Source organism: Balaenoptera musculus, chromosome X (assembly GCF_009873245.2).
Source record: "Balaenoptera musculus isolate JJ_BM4_2016_0621 chromosome X, mBalMus1.pri.v3, whole genome shotgun sequence".
NCBI lineage: Eukaryota > Metazoa > Chordata > Mammalia > Artiodactyla > Balaenopteridae > Balaenoptera > Balaenoptera musculus.
The window spans coordinates 20,714,898-20,739,895 of NC_045806.1; the positions used below are offsets into that span (position 1 = coordinate 20,714,898).

Here is a 24,998-nt window from a genome sequence, read left to right on the forward strand (position 1 = left end):
AGCAATCACTTTAACAGTTCAAATTCTGTACATCCTTCACACACTCCCACACACACACACACGCATTTTAAGCCAGAACTGCCAAAAAGATGGAAAAAGAATGTATCTCACTTAAAGGTGTGTTGCAGGAGAAAGGTCTTCCACTTTGCAGGTATAGAGCTCTGTGTTCAAATCCCAGCTCTACAGCCCTTCAAAGCAATGTGGCTTTGGAGAAGTCGCTTACCCTCTCTGAACCTCAGTTTCCTCATTTCTAAACTGGCAGGGAGGTGGAGGTGTAACACTGCCAGCTTTGTATGGTTCTTGGGAGTTAACCTCCAGGGTGAGCTGTCACAAGTGAAAGTAGAAAGTACTTGAACTTTCTTCCTTCCCTTGATTTCCTCTGCCCACCCTCTCAGGCAGAAGCAACCAAGGAGCAGAACAGCTAAAAGGCAAAAAGGGAAGGAAAAGAAGTAGGCACGAGAGACTGAAATGATACACAAACAGGAACCGGATGCCCCCCTCTCCCCTGCCCTTGACCTGTCAGGAAGGTGTGTGATGCAAATCTGAACATTGAGTTTAACTTTAAAAAATATATTCTGGGTGATGGACTTCCCTGGTGGTGCAGTGGTTAAGAATCTGCCTGCCAATGCAGGGGACACGGGTTCAAATCCTGGTCTGGGAAGATTCCACATGCTGCGGAGCAACTAAGTCTGTGCGCCACAACTACTGAGCCTGCACTCTAGAGCCGGCGAGCCACAACTACTGAGCCTGCGTGCCACAACTAATGAATCCGGCATGCCTAGAGCCCCTGTTCTTCAACAAGAGAAGCACCCGCTTGCCGCAACTAGAGAAAGCCTGTGTGCAGAAACGAAGACCCAATGCAGCCAAAAATAAATAAATAAATTTATTTTTAAAAATATATATATATATATTCTGGGTGATCTCATAACAAGCTTTTAATGGTCAGTTTGTTGTTGTTGTTGCTGTTTTGCAGTGCTTAACCAAGAGTTGTTTAGTGGCTCAAAGGAATCCCTTGGTAACAAACTTATGGGGATGGTTTGTATCCCATCAGAAACAGGTACTACATTGTGTATGTTGTTCAGCAAGTGGCTTAAGCGCTGGGGAGCAGTTAATATCAAACTTCCCTAAGAAAATATATCTTTAAAAATAGAAACACAGTGAACAGAAGCCCTAGGTGCTCTAATGTAACGTTCTTGGTTTTCATGTTTTACAAAATTGTCCTAAGTCTCCCTTTGAACCCTCATTAACCCTTATGAAGAAATAACAGTTACATGATGGACTGGCCTTGAAATCTGTGAGCCCTCATTTTGGGAGTTCACAAAAAATGCTACATCACAAAATCCTTTTTTAAAAAAACCTCTTCCCAGGGTCAAACTCCACAGCCAATCAAAATATTGCACCTTTTAACTCGAGGGAAATCGCTACAGAGAGAGAAGCTCTAACTAGTATGTTGCTTGGATTTGAGGGTCCAAAGAGAGGTCTCCCCAAGTTCCCGAAGACTTCAGGCCACAGAAAATCCACCACCCATTTGGTGTTTTTGATTCCTTGAGGATACACGTTGAGGTGTTTGAGAACCACCTTCCACATTTACTTAAGGAATCATGACCAGTGGTGGAGAAGCTGATGAAATGTGGGATACCAGTAACTGAGATGCAAGGAAGCTCTGAGTGCCCCGTTTCCACACTTTCATTATGAAAGGCATGCAGCCCCTTTCCAAGTAAATGTAGCTGCTCCAGGTTCTCACTACCTGAAGAGAAACCCTCACAGCACGCTCCGGAAATGTTTACAATTCATTTAAGATGCACATTATTTCTAAACACATCACTGAGGGACCCTTTTACTTATTTATTTTGAAATTTTCAAACGAATGGGGAAGTTTGGCTTCCATGTCGTTTTCATTTTTCCAAAACTGACATTAGGCACCAAAATTAGTTGAGGACAGAATCATTCCTTACCTAAAATTTAGAACTTAACAACGGACTCGTCTCAAGCTTTGTGAAGAGAATGCCATTTTAAAATTGTACCATAGGATCTGTATCTTTAGATTAGAATACACCTAAAAGAAAAAAGCCCATCCCCTCCTCCCAAGGCACAAAAACACAGCATAGCCCAAGCAGCCCGTTTCCTACCCAGCCAATACAATAATGCTTTGTAAGCTAAGAGCAGCGCTCGGTATAGAAGCTAAGTATAAACAGCTGAGAAGGATTAGGCGGTAGCTCTATTCTCATTTACATGAAAATCCTCTAAGCATCGCTTTCCTCGCTGGCTGCGGGCGCATAAAAGAGTTCCTCGCTGAAACTCTTTTGTGCCATAGCCACGCATACATTTGCATCCTTTGTCTTTACTTACCAGTCGAGGCTGTGGGCATGTGTGCTCGATTTCCTCCATGGTTTCTGAGGGAGGCTCATTGGAAAGGGATTTTGGGATACCTGTTTCTGACTCAGCATCAGTGGTAAGTACTGGCATGGCCAGTGAATGCTGCCTCCAGTTCTACACCCTCTGAGAGTCTCCTCCTAGGCAGAGAATGTTTTCTTTGTCACGTATTTTTCTCTCCCCCACCCATCCCCCTTCTTCGTCCCTTCTGTCTTCCCGGGGGAAGTAAAGAGGTTATCCTCCACCCCCACCACTTTCCTTCTCCAAAAACCCAAGAGGCAAGGCCTCAGTTTATCACTATAACAACCAGACGGCACAGGAGCTGCGGGTGCGGGATACAGTACCTCATTTGCATGGAGCGCGCTGGTTGGCTACTGTCATAATAGTACCACTCCGCCGGGGAGCGGCCGGGCCCCATTGGCTGACGGGCCGTGCCCTGGGGGCCCGAACTTGCTGCTTTTGTTTCTCCTGTTTAATTCAGTTGCAAAGGTCCATTCTGGGCTAGGGACCCCAGCTGCACTACCCAGATAAGAGAAAACCGCGTCCTGACGTGCCCAGGACGCCTCGAGACAGAACATAGCAGACCTCCACTAAAAAAGACCTAGTCCCTGACATGTTTGCTGTGCTGTAGTCAGAATTTTGCCAAATAGGAGTCACCCTGAAGACAAAGCCACTTTTGAGCCCAAACTCCCTGTGCCCACAATTGCCACCTGGCCTCGGAGGGCCTCTCACTGCATTCATTGAGGGCACCTGAGTGTTCACCCCCTTGACTGCAACAAGAGCAGCGGCAGATCCTCTGAGGCCTGGTGTAGCCCTGGCGCTTACCCCTGGGGCTGCCCTGAGAGGGACTTCGAAGGAGGTAGATTGTCTTCGAAAACCTGCCTCCCACACCTCTGACTGCCCTCCCAATTACCTCCTCCCTCGGCCACTCCTCCTCCTCCCCAGCTTTTCTGAGTTTCCTCAATGAGGTCTTGCTGTTGTCTGCGCTTCCATACACTGTTCCTTACGCTGGTCTATTATTCCTGTGCTCCCATTTCCTAAGCACCCTGCTCTCAGCCACATGCTCATGGCAATCACAGAAACACCACAGATGGGGAATTAAAGATGATGTGCCTTAATGTCTAAATCGTCCGAGAATAACCACCATTTATAAGAGGGCGTTCTGGAGACACACACCCAAAGAAAAGAACTCACAAAGGTATTCGTTCCAGTGAAATATCACACTTTAAATAACATTAATAAAAATCACAGCTTGGGAATTCCCTGGCAGTCCATAGTTAGGACTCCACGCTCTCACTGCCAAGGGTCCGGGTTCCATCCCTGGTTGGGGAACTAAAATCCCACAAGCTGCGCAGCTTGGCCAAAAAAAAAAAAATCATGGTAATTGCTAGCATTTATTAAGCACAGGCACAGTGCTAGGTACTTTACCTAGATATTGTTTAATCTTCATAACAACCCAAAGAGGTCAATCTTATCATTATCCCCATTTACAGGTGAGAAAATTGAAATTTACAGTAATTGCTCAGGGCCTCAAACTCATAAGCAGTGGAGCTGGGATTGGAGGGATGCGGGCTTGGCGGGGCGGGGGGGATGCAGCAGGTGTAGTGACAGAAAAAAACATCTAGGTAGAAATCCTCTTAAGACAAGTCCCTGGGCTTCTATATCTTTCATTTTAATCTATAGCAGTGGTTTTCATCCAAGTATGCTCCAGGACCAGCCACACCAACATCAGCGTCACCCGAGAACTTGTTGGAAATGTAAATTATTCATCCCTCAAGACCTGGCTCAGTAGGTCTGGGATAGGGCTGGAATTTGCATTTCTTTTTTTTTTTTTTAAATAAATTTACTTATTTATTTATTTTTGGCCGTACATGATCCGTTGGAAAGCACCTCACCCCCTAACCCCCACTGTGTTCTGGGCCACCGAGCTACCAGCTTGGTTCCTAATTGGTCCTCTAATTCCCTCTAGAATGGGACGCTCACCTGTTCCTATTTAGCAGCGTCCTGATGGCTAGTGGGGTCCTTGCAAACCCCTCTTGCCCAAGAGCCTAGACTGTGCCCTTATCCCCCACCTCCAGCCTTTTCTGTGTCAAAGTGGGCAGATGCCCCCTTCTTCCCCCGCCCCCCATCTCATCGAAACAAGATGCTGCCTCTGCCTGAGCATCTTCATCGTGTCACCTAAACCAGACCTTTAACCATCACTGCCATTATGTGCTAAGTCCAAGTCGTACCTGACACATAATCAGCCCAAGTCCTTGAACCTCAAAATTTAGACCTCTAACTGCCTTGAGGGTCAGCTCTATAAGTAACTCTATTCCCACTAATCCTACCCCAGCCTTGTCTTGGCTTCTCATCCCCCTCTCCCCACAGCCCAGTGGTTGACTCTCACAGTCCTAATGGGGAGAAATAAACTCTTTCAGGCACCACTCTGAGAGGGGTCCTTACCAGATTCACCCACTCTGGGGATCAGAGTCTTGGCTGCTATTGCAACCTGATTCAGGAACTTCTTAACAATACCTGAATGGGTTATTTAAACTTGGGGGCTTTGTAATGCCATTAAGATGATTAAGAATGACCAGTTAATTACACAATATGGAATTAAGTATTCCATAACCCTCTAGGGGTTATATGGGGGGGGTGACTATAAAGAGATAGGAGAAGAGGGGTTACTGGGGTGATGGAATTGTTCTGTATCCTGATTATGGTGATGGTTACACAAATCTATACACAATGTTAACATTGTCTTAAAAAAAAACCTCCATGGAGGACATTTGTCAGTACATGCTACAGCCTTTAGAGAGTTCATACCCTTTGACCCAGGGCTTTCCCTTGGGAATTTATCCCCAAAGAAACAACCAGAAGCTCACAAATAATTACATACAAAGATGCTAATGCAGACTTATTTACAAGAAGCAAAAAAAAAAAAAGATACAATTTATAGCAATAGGAGAAATGGTTAAAATAAAAATTAAATACATCCATATAGTATTATACATGCATTAGGAGTCATGTTTTTGAAGAAAATCTAATGCTAGGGGAACATGTTAATATTGTGTCAGGTGAGAAAAGCAGGCCACAGAATACGATTCTGAAAAATAATCCTGATTATGGGATATGTACATGCCTAGAAAAGAGCACTGGAGGGAAATACATCAGGATGTTAAGTAACATCTTTAAACGGTGGGATTATGGGGGATTTTGATTTCTTTTTTATATTTTCAGGTCTATAACAAGTATTTTAAAATGAGCATCTATTACCCCGATAGTTGGGGGGAAAATGAACATTACCCTTTCTCCCCAAAGGAATCAAGGGCTGGATATGGGGTGGGGATGAGGCAAGCAGAGGTTAGCATGTGAGAGAATAGAAAGGTGCAGGGGCTCAGTGGAGGAAACAAGAAAGCTGAAACTGGGGGAGTCCTATCTCCCGTTAGCAGAAGCAGAGGGAACGTGTTGGAGGCAGGCTGCTCAGAAAATCCCCAGGGAACTTCTGGGGACAGGGCTCTTGAGTCTTGTAACCTCTACAAGTAGGGCACGGCTTCATGAGAACTTGTTACATCAGCGCTGCCCCTCACAAGCACCACCATCTTTCTTTCTACCGTTTATCAAGTACCTCTTCCGCTCTGAGCTCTATGCTAGGTACTTACCGTGTGCTACCTGGAACCCCCTCAACAGCTGATCAGATGAGGAAACCGAGTCATAGGGACCTTTGCTTCAGCTTGGAAGAGACCTACAAATGATATCATTCTTCCCCCAAGCGGTCTTCACTTCAATATCAAATTATTGGAAATACTCTTCCCAAATATCTGCAGGGAAGAACTAAAATAATCTCTTCAGAGCAGAAACTGAGCTTTCCCTGATCCCCTCAGGCCTTACCATTGTCGTCAACACCTGCCCGCTGGCTGCCAACGGCCAGCACCTGCATCTCTGCCAACGGCCAGCACCTGCATCTCTGCCAACGGCCAGCACCTGCATCTCTGCCAACGGCCAGCACCTGCATCTCTGCCAACGGGCTTTCTCAGGCCACCGAAAGCCCTGCCCCCTCTCCCCAACAATACCGTTGAGACAGGGCTGAAGGGCCAGAAAAGGAACAGCCCACACCCCCAAGAGCTCTCAACCAATGACTGAGAGGAGTGAATGTACAAATACCGCACTGCTCTCAGTCCTCAAGTGGGATAATTGAATCTACGCTGTTCTACACTGACTCCCAGAGTTCCCCAGTGGGACTAAGTTCAACTTCCCATGGTGGTAGCTGGCTTGACAGAGCGCCCCGAATTGTATTGGCTGCCTTCTTTTCTTTGTCTCGCTTGCCCACACTCCTGTGGGTGTTTCCTGGACTCACCTCCCAAATTAACTTGAACTTGAATTCTTGTCTCAGGGTCTGCATCTGCATCTGGAGGATCTCCAACTAATACTATTTCAGTGCCCCATCATAAAGTTCTAATATGATCTATTTCTTATGGCAAATACCTTTCATGTCCTCATCACACGTGGATAAAAATGTCATAACATCGTATATCTGTTTATTTTTTTTAAAGCAGGCATTACATTTAAGCTTTCTCTTCTTTAAAAATACCTTTCCCTTTTTATTTTCCAATCTTTAATCTAGTCATGCTGCTACAAATTTTATATCCACTGTATAAAAATGTTGTCAACCGTACTGAAAATTTTAAATTATTTACTTCCAGTTTGTATGTCCCTACATACTTTATACTGCTCTTAATATTTATCAAGAAGGCCGTATGTAAAACCTCCTTCATTCCAAATCCTTTCCCCTTACCAGCACTCCTGAGTCCGCTATTTCTTCCACGTTTCCTTTTTTCTTTTTATTCATTTTCCTCAGCGCCTCAGGTTTACCAGATAAGGAATTTATTACAAAGAAGGAAAGGACGTGAAAAGAACAAGACAAAGGTTTCCCAGAAACCACTGACCTTCTGTGGAATTGTTACTTTTCTGGCTCTATTTTGAGCCAGTTCCCCAGTTTTCTACACGTGGCTTACGGTTTGGGCCTAAAACCTGACACAGTCCAGAAAAAAAGTTCACCATCTAAGTAATGAAACCCATGAATAATTCCTTTTCACCCACTCCAGGGAAATTATTGTAATAAAAATTTTTTTCAGGGTAAAGCATTTCACCCCTCACTTAGTTCTTTTACACATTGAATTATATCATAATAGTGTTCTGGGATTGACAAGTTTTAATACTGAAAATTTTCAAATGAGCAAACAGATTCAGAGAGGTTAAGTAACTTGAGCAAGGTCACAGAGTAAGTGGCAGAAGTGTCATTTGAATCCAGGTCTCCTGAATCAAAGTTCAACTCTGTTTTCCACCAAACTACACTGCCTCACTTAGATTTGCTTTGTTAACAAGGTTGCTGAGCTAACTCATGAGTATCTCATCATCCAAAATAACCACTCCACCCCTTTTCTATTGAACTCATGTAACATGAAGCACTCTTCACTTGCATTCGTTCAGTTCATTTCATATCTCTGAAACCACGGACCTGGACTCATTGTAGGTGCTTGAGTTTACTTACGACAGAAAGTCAAACACATGCATTGCCAAATTCACCAGTGAGTCAAGAGTGAGGCTGATACAGGTCCATGACCCATAAAGGCCATTAGGGGAAAAAATAATGATTGGACATAAAAAGCAGTCAGTTTCAAAACTTTTTTTTGAAAAACAAAATCAAGAAGATAGAAAGTGCTCTATTTTATTCTTGACATGGATTTTCTTCTTTTACCAGCTTCTAGAATAACCAAAAAAGAACTGACTTTTCCTCATCCATCTGACCAACATTTACTGAGTCTGTTACACACAGTTTTAAGGTGCTGGGGAGCTACTGCACAGACACAACATGACAAAACTACTGCATGAATGAAAATGCCATTCACAAAATGTCACCTTACATCTTATATTTTAAAGAAATAAATATTTGACATAAGTCAGAGAGATGAGCAGGAAGGAGCTTCAGTTCTTAGCACTCAAAGACACCACACCACAATGGTTGTACCTGTGTTTGAGAAGGTCCTAAAAGAGATAAGTTGTTTTTATCAAAATGAGATGTATTTATCTAAACGCTGATGTAAAATCACTTGTAAATATGATATATTTTGTTTTGCTGTAGCAAAACAGATATGATAGCAGCTTTTTTGCATATTTAGCTAGAATAAATCATTCTTATTGACATTAGCAGCTGTGTAGTCAGTAAAGAATTACTGTTGCTATTACTTGGTGGTATTTATAAACACTTTTATTTTCTAAGTGCTTTACAATCACTTATTGTCTAATTAATATCTAATCATCTGTTTACAAGTAATAATCACACATGTAGAGCAGTTTAATCAAAACTTCAAATGCAGCCGCCATCATACTCAAGAATGTTGTGTAAATTTTGGTCCCTCCTTGATGGGATTTGGGTCCAGACATACGGCCAAAACAGATAATACAACAGAAAAAAAAAATGAATAAAGATTCCTCACTTGGATTTGAGCATAATTTGGTATCACAGCTTTTGCATGACAAATATATTATCTGAATGTCAGTGGGTAAGAATATAGGTAATTTTCAACACCTAAGTGCTCAATTACACAGACGTATAAAAATTTTAATTTATTTAAGTCACAAAATTGGATGATAGTTTATAATAAGTGTTCAAGGGCAGACACCAATTTAACATTGGAACTGTTAGTCACAATCACCGTTTCAGTGATTTTCATAAAAGAGATCAAATGTAGCAAAGGTGGCTTGGGGACCTTCGAGGTTAATCTAACCAGATTTACATGTAGACCAAGCTATGGCCAGTACAAACACCTGCCACTTTTAATTATCCAATGTAAGTGTATGTACTGCTGTCTCCCTTGAGTCTCCCCCAAGTGTTCCATGAAAGGATTTTTTAAGCAGGTAAATGATATGCATACTAATTCAGCTTTTTCCCCTAGGATAAATTTTCCTACAAGTAGAATTGCTGAGTCAGAGGACTTGCATTTTTAAGGCTTTATATACATTTTTTTTGATGCTATTGTCAAATCGTCCTCCAGAATAGTTGACCAAATCGCCACTTCTCCTGATAATCCCCAAGAGCTGTCTTTCTTTGTTATTGATCTGCCATTACCAGTTTTCTTCCTTCTTGCTTTCCCACCAGGCAGTTTCTCAGTACTGCAGCAAATACTGCACGGTCCTGAGGATTGTGCCAGGGGCCTTCTGAACGTGCTACAAATGTGCTTGACTGGCAAGTGAAGAATCAAGACCATCCGATGCCAGGATAGATAAATTCATTTACAAGTAAACTATTATTACAATCCTTGGACTTTATACTAATTGATTTGAATGGCCTGGACTCCAAAGTGAAATCTTCATCTTGCAAAATCTGTACTTGGTATCTTTGAATGCTCAAAGAGAGATTTGGTTTAATCTTCTGTATTAGTTTCCTATTGCTGCTGTAACAATTTACCTCAAACGTAGTGGCTTAAAATAACACAAATTTATTATCTTAAAGTTCTGGAGGTCAGAAGTCTGAAAGGGATCTCAGTGGACTAAAGCCAATGTATCAGCAAGACTGCATTTCTTCTGGAGCCTCTAGAGGAGGCTTTTTCCAGCTTCTAGAGCTGCCTGCATTACTTGGCTCACAACCCTCTTCCTTCCATCTCAAAAACAGCAATTGCACCACTCCAGCCTCTGCTTCAGGAGTCATATCTTCTCTAACTCTCCTGCCTGCCTCTTTCTCTTGAAAAGACCCTTGTGATGACACTGGGCCCACCTGAGTAATCCAGGATACTCACTCCCATTGCAAGATCTTGAACCTAATTACATCTGTAAAATCCCTTTTGCCATGTAAAGTAACGTATTTCCCAGGTTCTGGGAATTAGGATGTGGACATATGTGGGGGGGGGCATTATTCTGAATACCACACCTTCCTTAGCATGAGCTGGACCTGGTATCTCATCTCCAGATATTCGAACAATACATTCCCTGTAATTTTAATGCTTAGTAATTTGTGAAACCCTACTCTGTGTCAAGCACAGGCACTATGCCAGGTTTGCAGAAAAGAATCCGTGATTAGAGAGGTTAAGTAATTTGCCCAAAGTCATGGAGCCGGTCAATGGCAGAGCTGAGTTTCAAACCCAGGTCTGTTGGACTTCAAAGCCCCTGCTCATCATATGTTGCCTCTGCAGCTCATTTCCCATACTCTGCTTGGCTTGCTCTCTTTGGATAGCCTTCTTGTTGAAAGCTTTTCATTTAGTTTGACATTAAATAATACAACCTAGCTAGGTAAAACCTTTTATTAAGCCCCTATAAATCTCATATTTGACTCATTCAGTAGGTGCCAATGGAGGATGTCATCTTGAAACACTCATTCAAGTTGTCTTCACATCCTCTAATAAATCTTCCAAAAAGTAGCATCAGATGGGCTCTTCCTCCATCATACAAGCAGAAGTAGACTCAGGAGGTTATCTTCTCTGTGAGTGAAATGTAAATCTCTGAATAATATCAGGTAGTGCTGGTGAGAATTGATCTTTCCAAAGGCCCCCAAGTATATCAGATATCTTATTCTTGAAAAAAGAGAACCTAACACTTTAGGGGTATAAGTTCATGTCTTAATAAAGTTTCTCATTGTCTCTGCTTCACTCCACAAGGTTCTCAGCTTTGATTGTACATTAGAATCACCTGGCGGTGGTGGGCCTTTCAAACCCCCTGAGCCTACATTCCCACTCTCTAGATATTCTGGCCTAATTGGCCTTGGGAACAGTATCAGAACTTTCACAATTACAAAACCAAAAAAAAGAGTTGAAAACCACTATGGTGAAGCAGATATGGTGAGAGACTTTACTAAGACATGGGTCTTGACCCCAAAGCTATTAGGCTCTCTTTTTTCCAAGAATCTCTATTTTGTTTACATTGAAAGAAATAAGCCCTATTAGTGTATGTGTCCCACGAAGCTGGCTATGTGAAAACCATTATGTCTAAAAGCAATCATTTTAAACCTAGTCTACTTATGTGCCAGATGAGAGGCTATGTTGAATGACTCACTAATGGTGCTTGAGAATAACTATATACAGTCAGTGTGCTTCCACAGAAGGCCATCTTTGCTACAAGAAGAAATTCTCTTGAGTAAGCAACTAAGCAGGCATGGAATAAGCACTTGCAAAGAAAAATAATCCTTTATTTCTGCAAAATAGTCTGGATAACCTCACCACACCATTCAACCATAAGAACTTAACAGGAGCAAAACCATTAGCATTAAACCATGGCAGTCCCTAGCACATATAATACCACCATTGCTCAAAACATTTTTGGAGTAATTCTTTTGAAATTTTCATCGCGGCAGCTTTATAAGGCCACTTATGAAAAGCAATTACATTGGAATTTTTGGATCCAAAGAGGTATTAACCAGATTCATCATTCACCTATCAAACTATCAATCAATAACCCTCAATGATGACTGTGCCCTCTGATGATATCCCATAAGAACAGAGGGGTGGTCTATTCTGGCAAAAAATTCCTGAAGGGCTAGGGATCTTAAGTGAGGAAGGTGACCCAAAGCTAGGCTCTGAAGTCAATTTTTTTTTAACATCTTTATTGGAGTATAATTGCTTTACAATGGTGTGTTAGTTTCTGCTGTATAACAAAGTGAATCAGCTATACGTATACATATATCCCCATATCTCCTCCCTCTTGCATCTCCCTCCCACCCTCCCTATCCCACCCCTCTAGGTGGTCACAAAGCACCGAGCTGATCTCCCTGTGCTATGCGGCTGCTTCCCACTAGCTATCTATTTTACGTTTGGTAGTGAATATATGTCCATGCCACTCTCTCACTTCATCCCAGCTTACCCTTCCCCCTCCCCGTGTCCTCAAGTCCATTCTCTACGTCTGTGTCTTTATTCCTGTCCTACCCTGAAGTCAATTCTTGTAGAGCATATGTCCTCAAACTTTAATGTGCATAAGAATCACCTGGAGAACTTGTTAAACTACAGTTTGCTGGGCCCCATTCCCAGAGACTCTAATTCAGTAGGCCTGGGTAGGGCCGGTTAATTTGACATTCCATCAGCTCACAGGTATTGCCTGAGGCCCACACTTTAAGTAACACTGTTGTAGGGTGAAACTGTGAAGATAAAAATACTCATGCGAGGGACTTTCCTGGTGGCACAGTGGTTAAGAATCCGCCTGCCAATGCAGGGGATACGGGCTCGAGCCCTGGTCTGGGAAGATCCCACATGCCGCAGAGCAACTAAGCCTGTGTGCCACAACTACTGAGCCTGTGCTCTAGAGCCCATGAGCCACAGCTACTGAGCCCGTGTGCCACAACTACTGAAGCCCACATGCCTAGAGCCCGTGCACCGAAACAAGATAAGCCACCACAGTGAGAAGCCCGTGCACCACAATGAAGACCCAACGCAGCCAAAAATAAGTTAATTAATTTTTTAAAATCATTAAAAAAATACTCATGTGAACATGTAAGTTCTATTATCCTTTTTTAAAGGATAGAAATTATCGAAAGGACTCAGGAACCAACTTGGAGAGACTCCTGCCAACCAAAGATGAAAAGGGAAGCATCCAAAGGGTAAGAACTGCAATGGATTGAAATCCACCAAATACGTTTAAATCCATGAGTTCCTAATACTACCAAAAAAAAAAAAATCCCAAACCCAAAACCTCAGTTGTCTGCATTGGAAAATTCAAGGGAACAAATGCATTATTTTGAAAACTGGGAACTGGAGGGAAAGAATTAAGCATGTATCTTACCTTTCCTCTACAAACTGTACCTCTGGGTGACCAAATAGTAAGGAAGGAGAAGTGTATCATTGTAGAATGAGTAATGAAGCAGGTAATGAAAAAAGCAATGACTGAGACTAGCCATATTATTATAATGCCAAGTGAATGACTGGATCTAGACATTAAGCATCAACAACTGCTAACATGACAAAAAGACAATCCCAAATGTGATATGCTCCTGATAGAGGTACACGCACCACCTATGAAGTAGTTTGCCAAGTAAATAGAACCTGGCTGTGACCACACCTCTTGATCCAAGACCAATTTACGGGAAATACAGAAGGGATAAAGGAGTATGCTAACGGCACAGGGATGCAACCAACAAAATCCAGATTGTGGGACACTCTATAGGACAAAGCCAGTTTGTACAATCAAAAAACTTAAAGAGGCAGTGCGCTGGGCAGTCCCGCGGCTCCGTCTCCTGCTACGGCGGTGTGTGGACAGAACAGACCCAGGGGCGCCCCTCGCTCCCGCCTCCGACCCCCTCCAACCTGTGTTCCACTCGCAACCTTCGGAACCAGCCGCTCAGCTGTCCTCGGCCACCGGGACCGCCAGCACCATATTTTGAGCTTAACGCCGTATTACCGATCCACCACGAGCTCCCAGATTCGTCAGAATGATTCCGCCGAGGTGGAGGCCGCCGTCAACCGCCTGGTCAACATGCACCTGCGGGCCTCGCGCACCTACCTCTCTCTGGGCTCCTATTTCCACCGCCACGACGCCGCTCTGGAGGGCCTGGGCCACTTTCTCCGCGAAGTGCCCGAGGGGAAGCGTGAGGGCGCCCAGCGCCTCTTGAAAATGCAGAAACAGCGCGGCGGCCGCGCCCTCTTCCAGGACGTGCAGAAGCGTCTCAGGATGAGCGGGGTGAAACCCAGGACGCTGTGGAAGCCGCCATTATCATGGAGAAGAACCTGAACCAGGCCCCTGCGGACCTGCACGCCCTGGGCTCTGCCCGCGCAGACCCCCGCCTCTGGGACTTCCCGGAGAGCCGCCTCCTAGATGAGCAGGTGAAACTCATCCAGAAGATGCGCGATCACCTGACCAACCTCCGCAGGCCGGCTGGTCCCCAGGCGGGGCTGGGCGAGTCCCTCGTCGAAAGGCTCACCCTCCAGCACGACTAGGAGCCTCCGGAGCCCAGCGGCCTTTGAGGAGCCCCTCTGGCGTCAGGGCTTCTGCCTGAAGCCCCTCTCTGCAGCCACTAGGCAGCTTTTTAACCACCCTGGAGCCCTCTCCCAAGCCTTGGACCAAATGGAAACAATAAAGCTTTTTGCAGAAAAAAAAATTGAAAGAAATGATATCTAGAAGACATAGCAATCAATTGAAATATATAGACTATATTATTGGGATCCTAATTCAAAACACTGTAAAAAAATTACAAGGTTTATGAAACAACTAGAAATTTGAACAGTTTCTGGATGCTATAAAAAATAATTAATTTGTTTAGGTATGAAAATGATATTGTGTTCATGTTTTTAAAAACTTTATTTTAGAAATATACACTGAAGTATTTGCAGATGAAATATATCATGTGGGTGTGAGGAGTGGATAGGACTCTAGATGAGTAGTTCTGAACTGGGTGCAATTTTGCCCCCCAAGGTACATTTAGGATGTCGGGAGATATTTTTGGTTGTCGCATCGTGCGGGTGGTGCTCCAGGCATCTAGTGGGTGGAGGCCATGGATGCTGCTAAACATCCTACAGTGCACAGGAACAGCCTCCACTGTGGGGGAATAGCTCTGCCCTGGCACCCTGATGACCTTGAACCTGTCCATGTAGTTCACACCAGCAAAGACTTGAACGGCAGCTCATCTGAGTGTTGGCAGACTGCCCTGTGATCTTCCTGGAACATGAGAGATGGGAGGCCTGTTAGGAGCCGCTCTGAGCCCATCTCCCACGCCCTCCCTACATCCTCTGAGAGGCTTTCATGAGAGTTTCTAATGCCTTCTTGGTTCTATTGAAGTATGGAGCTTCCTGCCCTGCCCTCCTCACTGTAGAGCTGAAGAGTAGAAAACCAGTTAGTTGCCATTTACAATGGGCTTCTCATCAATGGGAATTGAGGTCATCTGGCCTCTTTTGTTTCCATGTTGTCCTTTTCGATATGTGGGACAAGGACTACAGGAAGCTGGCTACATTTCTTTCACGTCTACGTAAGTAATAAACTGGGGGCTTCCCTGGTGGCGCAGTGGTTAAGAATCCGCCTGCTAATGCAGGGGACACGGGTTCGATCCCTGGTCCGGGAAGATCCCACATGCCTCGGAGAAACTAAGCCTGTGCACCACAACTACCGAGCCTGTGCTCTAGAGCCCGTGAGCCACAACTACTGAGCCCATGTGCCATAACTACTGAAGCCCACGTGCCTAGAGCCCCTGCTCCGCAACAAGAGAAGCGACTGCAATGAGAAGCCTGCGCACCACAACCAGGGAAAGCTCGCGAGCAGCAACAGACCCAACACAGCCAAAAATTAAAAAATTAAAAATTAAAAAAAAAAACTGTCTGAAACCAAAAGCAACTCAATGTACTTTTACCAGTCGAATCAGTCAGACCTTGGCTAGGGTCTTGCCTTGTCTTGTGTGTGGACTGGACACATGTAACAAATAATTATCAAGCCCAAAATGTCCATAATGGCAATGTTGAAAAGCTCTAGATGAAACAATATTGGTCATGAGTTGATCATTGTTGACGCTAGGTGAAGTGTACATGAACAGCACAAATGGGAAGGAACTGTTTTGTCTAATTTTGCATGTGTTTGAATCTCTCCATAATAAAAGTATTTTTTGAAAAGATAAAAATTGGTCACTGCTTTATTAGCTGTCTAGCACTTTAAATGCCTATACTGAGACAATGTGTATAAATGCACAAAGTTTGCCGTCAGACTTCTAGCTCCACTGCTAAGTTACAAACTGTGTTCTTCAGCAAATTACTCAGCATCTTTCGGCCTCAGTTTCCTCACCAATAAAATAAGGCTAATGATGTCCCTGAGGATTTTGTAGGGAATAAATATGTGTTTAGCTGAGTGCCTTAAATAAATACTTTTATTAGACTTTCTTCCTTTGTTCTTTTTTTTTTTTTTTTTTTTTTTTTTTTTTTTTTTTTTTTTTTTTTTTTTTTTAATTTTATTTATTTATTTATTTATTTATTTATTTATTTATGGCTGTGTTGGGTCTTCGTTTCTGTGCGAGGGCTTTCTCTAGTTGTGGCAAGCGGGGGCCACTCTTCATCGCGGTGCGCGGGCCTCTCACTGTCGCGGCCTCTCTTGTTGCGGAGCACAGGCTCCAGACGCGCAGGCTCAGTGATTGTGGCTCACGGGCCCAGTTGCTCCGCGGCATGTGGGATCTTCCCAGACCAGGGCTCAAACCCGTGTCCCCTGCATTGGCAGGCAGATTCTCAACCACAGCGCCACCAGGGAAGCCCCCCTTTGTTCTTTTTGTCTGCTACTTTTCAATACAGAAACGCAAGGAGCCCTTCTTGTCATCTGGACAAGTAATTTTGATCCAGTCAACTTCTTTTCATATTACTCCCTGGAAAATGTAGATGGCCTGGTACGTTTGGTTCCAAGGGTTTAAAACAGCAAACCCTGGAGGGATCCAGGGAATGAGGGGTGAGAATAAACGTGTGTAATTAACTCAGTAGTTTTCAATCCAGGGTGATTTTGCCCCACAGGGGATATTTAACAATGTCTAGAGACATTTTTGGTTGTCACAACCTGGGTAGAGGGTGCTACTGGCATCTACTAGTTAGAGACCAGGGATACTGCTAAATATCCTACTATAGGCACAGGATTGCTCCCCACAATAAAGAATTACCTGGCCCCAAATACCAGTAGTACCAAGGCTGAGAAACCCTGGGCTAATGTGACTAAAACTCCTAGATGAAGCTTTTCCTAGATAATTAACTTTGCCTTTCTTTGTTCTTCTTACCCGACGCATACAGGTTATTAAAGGCATGCTCAGGAGAAATCATTCAAAATGTGATTACTCTATCTCTGTGGCCCTAATTTGTTTTTCATTTCTTTATGAGAAAAAAAAGCTGAGTAGTGTTCTGATTTTATTGCTGTTGAGTTTCAAACAGCAAACTTGAAGCATGCACTGATTACCTTTTTAATTAATACACTGTGAAGGCAGAGCATCACTTTATTAACTAGTGCGAAGGATGTACCATCTCCCAACAGCTTGGTAGTCTTTATTCCCAACTGTTATGCCAATGGGGGAGGATTGGGATGAAGAGGTTTCAGACACTGCTCCCCAAACAGATATATTTCTCTTGTTAAAATTGCCCAGCTAAGGGGGCTTCCCTGGTGGCACAGTGGTTAAGAATCGCCTGCCAATGCAGGGGACACAGGTTCGATCCCTGGCCTGGGAAGATCCCACATGCCGTGGAGCAACTAAGCCCGTGAGCCGCAACTACTGAGCCCACGTGCCACAACTACTGAAGCCCCTGCACCTAGAGCCTGTGCTCCACAACAAGAGAAGCCACCACAATGAGAAGCCTGCGCACTGCAACGAAGAGTAGCCCCCGCTCGCCGCAACCAGGGAAAAGCCCACGCGCAGCAACGAAGACCCAATGCAGCCAAAAATAAAATAAATTAAATAAAAATAAATAAATTAAAAAAATTGCCCAGCTAGGTTTAGATGACACCTGCCTAGCATGTCATTATTAAATAGAAAACATGATGGGTAATTCCTCTCTCCCCTCCATCCCCTTTCTAAAGTCAGAATACTTGAGGTCAAGACCATAGTACCACAGGCACTGAAGGAAAGAGTCAGGTAAATGGTGGTAACTGTGTATTCAACTGGCAAACAATGGTAAGGCTATTTCTGTGAGATGTGTTGTGTGTTGGGGTGTGGGGAGCGAAGAGTGGGGTAAAAATGTTTAAGGTAAAAAGTGGGGAAAAATCTGTAAACGTGGTAGAATGGCTTAAGCATCTATGATGTGGTTCGTATTTCTTTATTTCTCCCTCACCCCACCCCATGTGTTCTATGAAAACTGCCCCACCCCACAGCCCAGGGAACTGGGTTAGGACACCCAATTAAGAGAGCCAAGCCATGGCCTACTCAGTGGTTTCTGAGATCCTCAGATTCCCTCTTTCAGGAATTAGAACTAAGAGGTGGAGACTGGGGACTTCCCTGGTGGTCCAGTGGTTAAGACTCTGCACTTCCACTGCAGGGGGTGCAGGTTAATCCCTGGTCTAAGATCCCGCATGCTACGCTGCGCAGCCAAAAAAAAAAAAGGTGGAGACTGAATGGGTCAGGAGCTGAGTTGTGGGCAGAGCAGCAGAGTAAGTATGTCCACAGATGACCCTTCCTGACAGCTTCTCAAGCTGCCCTAGTTCCTGTCCTTGCTAAGGTCTGCTTTTCAGCTTTCTGTGGCTTCTATTAGACAGCCCTTTGCATTCCTCCCTACTGAAAAAGCTAGCTTAGTGGGTGATGTTCCTTACAATCCAACCATCTATGTCTGAGACAGATGTGTCCACATCACCACCAAGAGATGAGACTAACATGAGAAATGAAGCTGACAGCTGTCTAACAGGGAAAGGCCACTTAACAGTCATTTGTGCTTCATGCCTAGGAGGGTCAAGGGACGACACTAGGCCCCAGAGACCAGCTCCCAGTAAATTCCCTGTCTCAGAAATCCTATAAGCAGTTCTAGATATACCACACTTTTGATACTTTCATATGCAGTCTTATAACTCATTTTGTGTTATTATATTGAATTATTATTTATCTCATCATGTGACCTAATCCTCATTTGTAACCTTGATATCTATCTCTCATTTTGTCAATTAATTCACCAACCAGACTTGGGAAGATCAGTTCATACCCCAAGGGTCCGTCCACTTTCTCACATCATCCTCAACCCACTCAGACTGACTTCTGCCTCCACCACTCCACTAAAACTGAGTTATGTTTCCATGTGTTTCTTAGATGCACAGAAGGATCTTTTACAGTAGTGGTTCTTGCTTAGGAGAGATTTTGTGCCCCCCCGCCCCAAGGTGATTTTGCAGTGTCTGTTTTGATTGTCACAAGTTGGAGGGTGCTACTGGCATCTGGTGGGTAGAGACCAGGGGTGCTGCTATACATCCTAGAATGCACAGGAAAACCACACATAACAAAGAATTATCCATCCCCAAACGTCAATAATGCCAAAGTTGAGAAACCTTGTTTTAGGGCAAAGATGGGTCTTTGAGAGATATAGCACAGTTCAAAATGGGCAAAGACTTTGAGTAGATATTTCTCCAAAGAAGATATACAAATGGCTAATGAGCACATTAAAAAATGCTCAACATCATTAGCCAATAGGGAAATGCAAATCAAAACCACAATGAGATACCACTTCACACCCACTAGAATGGCTATAATTTTTTTAATGGAAAATAACAAGTATTGGTGAGTATATGGAGAAATTGGAACCCTCACACATTGCTGGTGGGAATGTAAAATGGTGCAGCCTCTTTGGAAAACAGATTGAAAGTTCCTCAAAAAGTTAAAAGGAGAGTTACCATTTGAACTAGCAATTCCACTTCTAGGTATATACCCAAGAGAATTGAAAACATGTCCACAAAAAAACTTGTACACGAATGTCACAGCAGCATTATTCACAATAACCAAGAAGTGAAGACAACCCAAATGTCCATTGACTGATGAATAGAGAAACAAATGGTTGTATATCCATACACTGGAATATTATTTGGCCACAAAAACAGAATGGAGTACCGATACATGCTACAACATGACTGAACCTTGAAAACAGATGCTAATGGGACTTCTCTGGTGGTGCAGTGGTTAAGAATCCACCTGCCAATGCAGGGGACACGGGGTCGATCCCTGGTCTGGGAAGATCCCACATGCCGTGGAGCAGCTAAGCCCGGGCACCACAACAACTGAGCCTGCCCTCTAGACCCCGTGAGCCACGACTACTAAGCCCGTGCACCACAATTACTGAAGCCCACCCGCCTAGAACCCATGCTCTGCAACAAGAGAAGCCACCACAATGAGAAGCCCGCGCACCACAACAATGAGTAGCTCCTGCTCGCCGCACCTAGAGAAAGCCCGCGTGCAGCAACAAAGACCCAACGCAGCCAAAAATAAAATATAATAAAATAAATTTTAAAAAAAGAAAACATATGCTAAGTGAAAGAAGCCAGACACACACAAAAAACCACATATTGTATGATTTCATTTATATGAAATTTCCAGAATAGGTAAATCCATAGGACAGAAAGTAGATGAATGGCTGCCTTGTGCTGGGGGTATTAGGAGGGAACAGAAAGTGACTGCTAATGAGTACGGAATTTCTTTTGGGGGATGATGAAAGTGTTCTAAAATTAAATTGTGTTGATGCTTACATAACCCTGCGAATATACTAAAAAAATTGATGTATATACTTTATTTTTTAAAATTTTACTGGAGTATAGTTGATTTACAATGTTGTGTTAGTTTCAGGTGTACAGCTTAACATATACTTTATTTTTTATTTATTTATTTACTTTATTTTTGCCTGTGTTGGGTCTTTGTTGCGCGCGGGCTTTCTCTAGTTGTGGTGAGTGGGGTCTACTCTTTGTTGCGGTGCGCAGGCTTCTCATTGTGGTGGCTTCTCTTGTTGCGGAGCACAGGCTCTAGGTGCACAGGCTTCAGTAGTTGTGGCACGTGAACTCAGTAGTTCTGGCTCGCGGGCTCTAGAGCACAGGCTCAGTAATTGTGGCACACGGGCTTAGCTGCTCCGCGGCATGTGGATCTTCCCAGACCAGGGATCGACCCCATGTCCCCTGCATTGGCAGGCGGATTCTTAACCACTGCACCACCAGGGAAGCCCGACTTATATACTTTAAAATGTGAATTATATCTGTAAAAGAATGTCTCTTTCAATCTGCAGAGTGCCTACTCCGCGGTAGGTGCTCATTAAATAAGGCAGTACACCTGAGGCATGGAAGACAAAAAGATTTCTCTCCTGCTCTGATTACTAATATATTAACATTTTATGCCCAAAAAGTAACAGTAATTATTCTCTTAAATAACCTCCAAGTTAAGCAACCTGCAGAATTAATCAATGCTCTCCATTTCCCCTCAGAATCCTAAGAGCCCTCTGAATGCTTCAGACTAAGTAGGTAAGCTACTCTTGGGAATGCCTGGATACTTTTGCTCCCACCAGTTGAGTCATAAGTTTTCCAAGAGTTAGCTGAACTTTTCCCCAAATCTGTTTATGCCCATTTTACTTGTGATTGTAACGGTATAATTTAATTAAATGTTATGTAAATTGATAAAATTATGGGAAACAAGAAGTTTTTTTTTAAAGAAACTAAATTGTTTTAGAAAGAAAAGATACAGTCATGTGACTTTTAAAAATTGCTGTTGAATTAGGTGCAAACAAGACTACTATAAAAGATAGGGGACAAAATACCCCCAAATCTAGGATTCTATACTGAGAGTATTTTGAAAGTATCTTGAGTTTTCACTTCATTTAGAATTAACAAAATTTGGAAATCAGAGACATTGCATATATGTATGCCTAATGAAAAAGAAAACACAGAACTCTAATCAGTGGACCAATTAAAGGATTGACAAATTATAATATATTTATTTTAAATTTAAATATAATGTTTAATGTATGTATTTATCATTTTTTAAAACAAGTCTCCCTTATAACCATTTTATTTTTCAATGAATTGACCTACTGGTCTGCATTGTATAGGATAAGAAGAATTCTGTACTCCCTGGTGATTATAACTCTCCACTACCTTGTATAATGGAGAAAGCCCTACAAAACTCTTATTTTTTTTTTTCAAAACTCTTATTGGACTTCCCTGGTGGCTCAGTGGTTAAGAATCCGCCTGCCAATGCAGGGGACACGGGGTCCTGGTCCGGGAAGGTCCTACATGCTGCGGAGCAACTAAGCCCATGCTCCACAACTACTGAGCCCATGCGCCACAACTACTGAAGCCCAAGCGCCTAGACCCCTTGCTCCTCAACAAGAGAAGCCACTGCAATGAGAAGCTTCCCTGGTGGTCCAGTGGTTAAGACTCCGTGCTTCCACTGCAGGGGGCACGGATTCGATCTCTGGTCGGGCAACTAAGATCCCGCATGCCACACTCAGCCAAAAAAAAAAAAGAAAAAGTGTGGTAGTCACATGGAAAAGAATTTATGGGACAGATTTGTGTTCAAGTCTTACCCATCTCTCTTGGAGGCTGATCCAGCTCTGCCCATCTCTGGGGAAGCTGAGGAAGAGTTGTAGAGGGTGAGTCTGCCATCTCTCTAAGCAGGTCCCACCTGGCCTTCAGATATCACAAACCTATAGCAACCCTAGGAGTCTGGCAGGATTTGAGGTGGAGAGCCTTGTAAACAGTGATCACATCTTTGTTGCTGGTGTTAATGATAATATGAATTTAGAGGCTGGAGTCAAATTTTTTTAACATCTTTATTGGAGTATAATTGCTTTACAATGGTGTGTTAGTTTCTGCTTTTGGAGTCAAATTGAAGTTGGTTCACCCAACACTGATCTATGTCTCAAAGGCTGGGATGAAACTCATTCACTCTCCTAGATGACCTTAGAGATGACCTTAGATGGACAAACTCAGGACTCTCCCTGGGCAAAGAGGATATAGAATAAACAGCGATTTAAATTCCTTTCACTCATTCAACAAACATTTACTAAGCATCTACAGTATGTCAGGTGCCAAGTATCTAAGATGAATGTGATAGTCTTCACTCTCAAAGAATATATAGAGTAAAAAATATATATGTAGGGCAAACTCTTAAAGATTAATTTTTTGTAAATATGATGGTACTGTTAAAAATTCTAATCATACTGGTCTTTGCTTTCAAAAGAGTTATCATTTACATGCTTCTGTACTTTTTATTTCTGTCTTAATGGAATGAGGAAAACAGATTTGAAACAGGCGTTTTTCCTTTTTGTCCTGGGCCATTCTTTCCAATACTTTCCTATTTTTAAAATTCCTTTTCTCCTTCTGTGTGTGTGTGTGTGTGAGAGAGAGAGAGAGAGAGAGAGAGAGAAAGAGAGAGAGAGGAAGAAAGAGAGGGAGAGAGAGAGAGGATTTGTAGTTCATGGAAAGACAAAGAGAACTTTTCAAATATCCTAATACCTGGGGTGAGATTGAAATAAAGAGTATGTTTGCACATTATGAGGGCTCATTGTGAGAATGGGGCAAGATTAATTTTATGCCAGTTCTTGTATATTCTTTACTCCATGGTATTTGAGAGTTGGCTCCAAGTCCCTTAGAATAAAGGACAAAAATAAGAGAAACCAGTAAGATTCCTTTTCTCCCCATAGTTCCCAGCACTGGAAAGACCAAGGGAACCCCAGGTTTCACACACTTGCAAGTCCAGCCTCTTATTCCCATCTTTTTGCATGCTAATTGAGCCATTTTTGTGAGCCTGTGAGAGTTCTCAGATGCTTGATGGTCAAGGCTTGCTTTAGAGGACCACAGTGGGTGAGGCTCTACAGTTTAGGCAGAGACATTAGTGTCTTCTAGAGACTTGGATTCAGTTGTATCGGGAATGGAGCATGTGCTCCACCTGTCAATTTTCAGCCTAAGAACAATCAGCAGAGCAGCCTATGGCAGTGATGACACACCTGCTAATTGGTTTCAGAGGACATGTGACCTTGGATCAATCTACCATACAGTTTCCAAAGGAGACAAAGACAGTTGAGTTAGATGAAGGCTGTGCAAATAAATGCCTGTTCCTGTAATATTAGGATTCATGTGTAGGAATTACAGAGGAATGAGAAGAAAGAGGCCTAATTGCTTTTTGGAACAAAAAGTAAAAATGTAATACCTACTTTCCCTTTAAGTGGCTTTAAAAAATGCTCAGATAGTTGTGGTGGTTTTCTTTTTGGCACATTTGTTAAGTTTTCAAATGGTCCTGACTCTGCCACAGATATTATACAGGAGCTGGCAAAGACTTCATGACAAAGAGATCTCTTTCTAGCCTTTCCTGAACCAGAGATTGGCTCCCACAAGTGGCAGGAAAAAAAATGCTCAGATATCTAAACTTCAGAAATTTGGAGGGTTCTAATTGTTTAATTTCCTCCAAATAAAGACTAAATAGTCAACATACACTTATACTGTTTCTATTAATTTTTCTTTCTTCTCTTATGGCCTACGCACTATAAATTTCCTTTAAAGAACATAAGGAATTGACAAGTCATATTCTTTGAAACTTACTGCTAAATTGAGGAATTGAGTTTTATTTTTGCTAAAAAAGGCATTGAAGTTTGGTATGATCAAACAAAGCAAGTTATAAGAAACCACCTTAGCTAAAGATTTAGGAATGCAAGTGCCATTCTTCTCTAAAGAAATCGATATTCTCTTCTCTATCCTGTTACCTAGAACCTGTACCTGGCAAATGTGCTCAACATAATATTTAGGGAATGATGGACCTAACCCATGACTGGTGCCGTGGGAAGGCAGCTGTCCCTTCTGAAGGAGCTGGCAGATTTCGTTCCCAAATCCTCGGGCTGGATAGCACTCCCCACCCCCACCCCTTATTTGGACACTGCAGATACAGAATATTCCATCATTGCAGAAAGTTCTATTGGATAATGCTGCTTTAAGCCATAATGTCTCTTTAATTTATTTTATTTTATTTTATTTATTTACTTGGTTGCACCAGGTCTTAGTTGCGGCACGTGGGATCTTCATTGCCACGTGCAGGATCTTTAGTTGCGGCATGCGAACTCTTAGTTGCAGCATGTGGGATCTAGTTCCCTGACCAGGGATCGAACCCAGGTCCCCTGCATTGGGAACACGGAGTCTTAGCCACTGGACCTCCAGGGAAGTCTCCATAATATCTCTTTTAGATACATCTCTTTTAGCACTCCCCACTCCCACCTGAGTGCCCA

At 43.1% G+C, this 24,998-nt stretch overlaps 1 protein-coding gene, 1 non-coding gene and 1 pseudogene across 4 annotated transcripts in view; 2 read left to right on the forward strand and 1 right to left on the reverse strand.

Annotated features, from left to right (window-relative positions):
• PCYT1B (phosphate cytidylyltransferase 1, choline, beta) overlaps nt 1-24,998 on the reverse strand; it is a 167,564-nt gene that overhangs the window by 138,089 nt on the left and 4,477 nt on the right. The window contains exon 1 of one of the 3 annotated variants that reach the window (XM_036841036.1): nt 2,350-2,524. The exons of 1 other annotated variant lie outside the window; for it this stretch is intronic. In XM_036841036.1, the coding sequence (XP_036696931.1) occupies nt 2,350-2,466 (117 nt within the window). In that variant the 5' untranslated portion in view covers nt 2,467-2,524. Of the gene's footprint in view, nt 1-2,349; nt 2,525-24,998 lie in introns of those variants that run through there. One more of the 3 variants, XM_036841039.1, reaches the window with a different exon arrangement.
• Nucleotides 11,170-14,360, forward strand: LOC118888902 (annotated as a pseudogene).
• LOC118889337 lies at nt 23,971-24,118 on the forward strand. Its single transcript, XR_005018477.1, has one exon. It is a non-coding gene; the product is annotated as a small nucleolar RNA SNORA12 (small nucleolar RNA).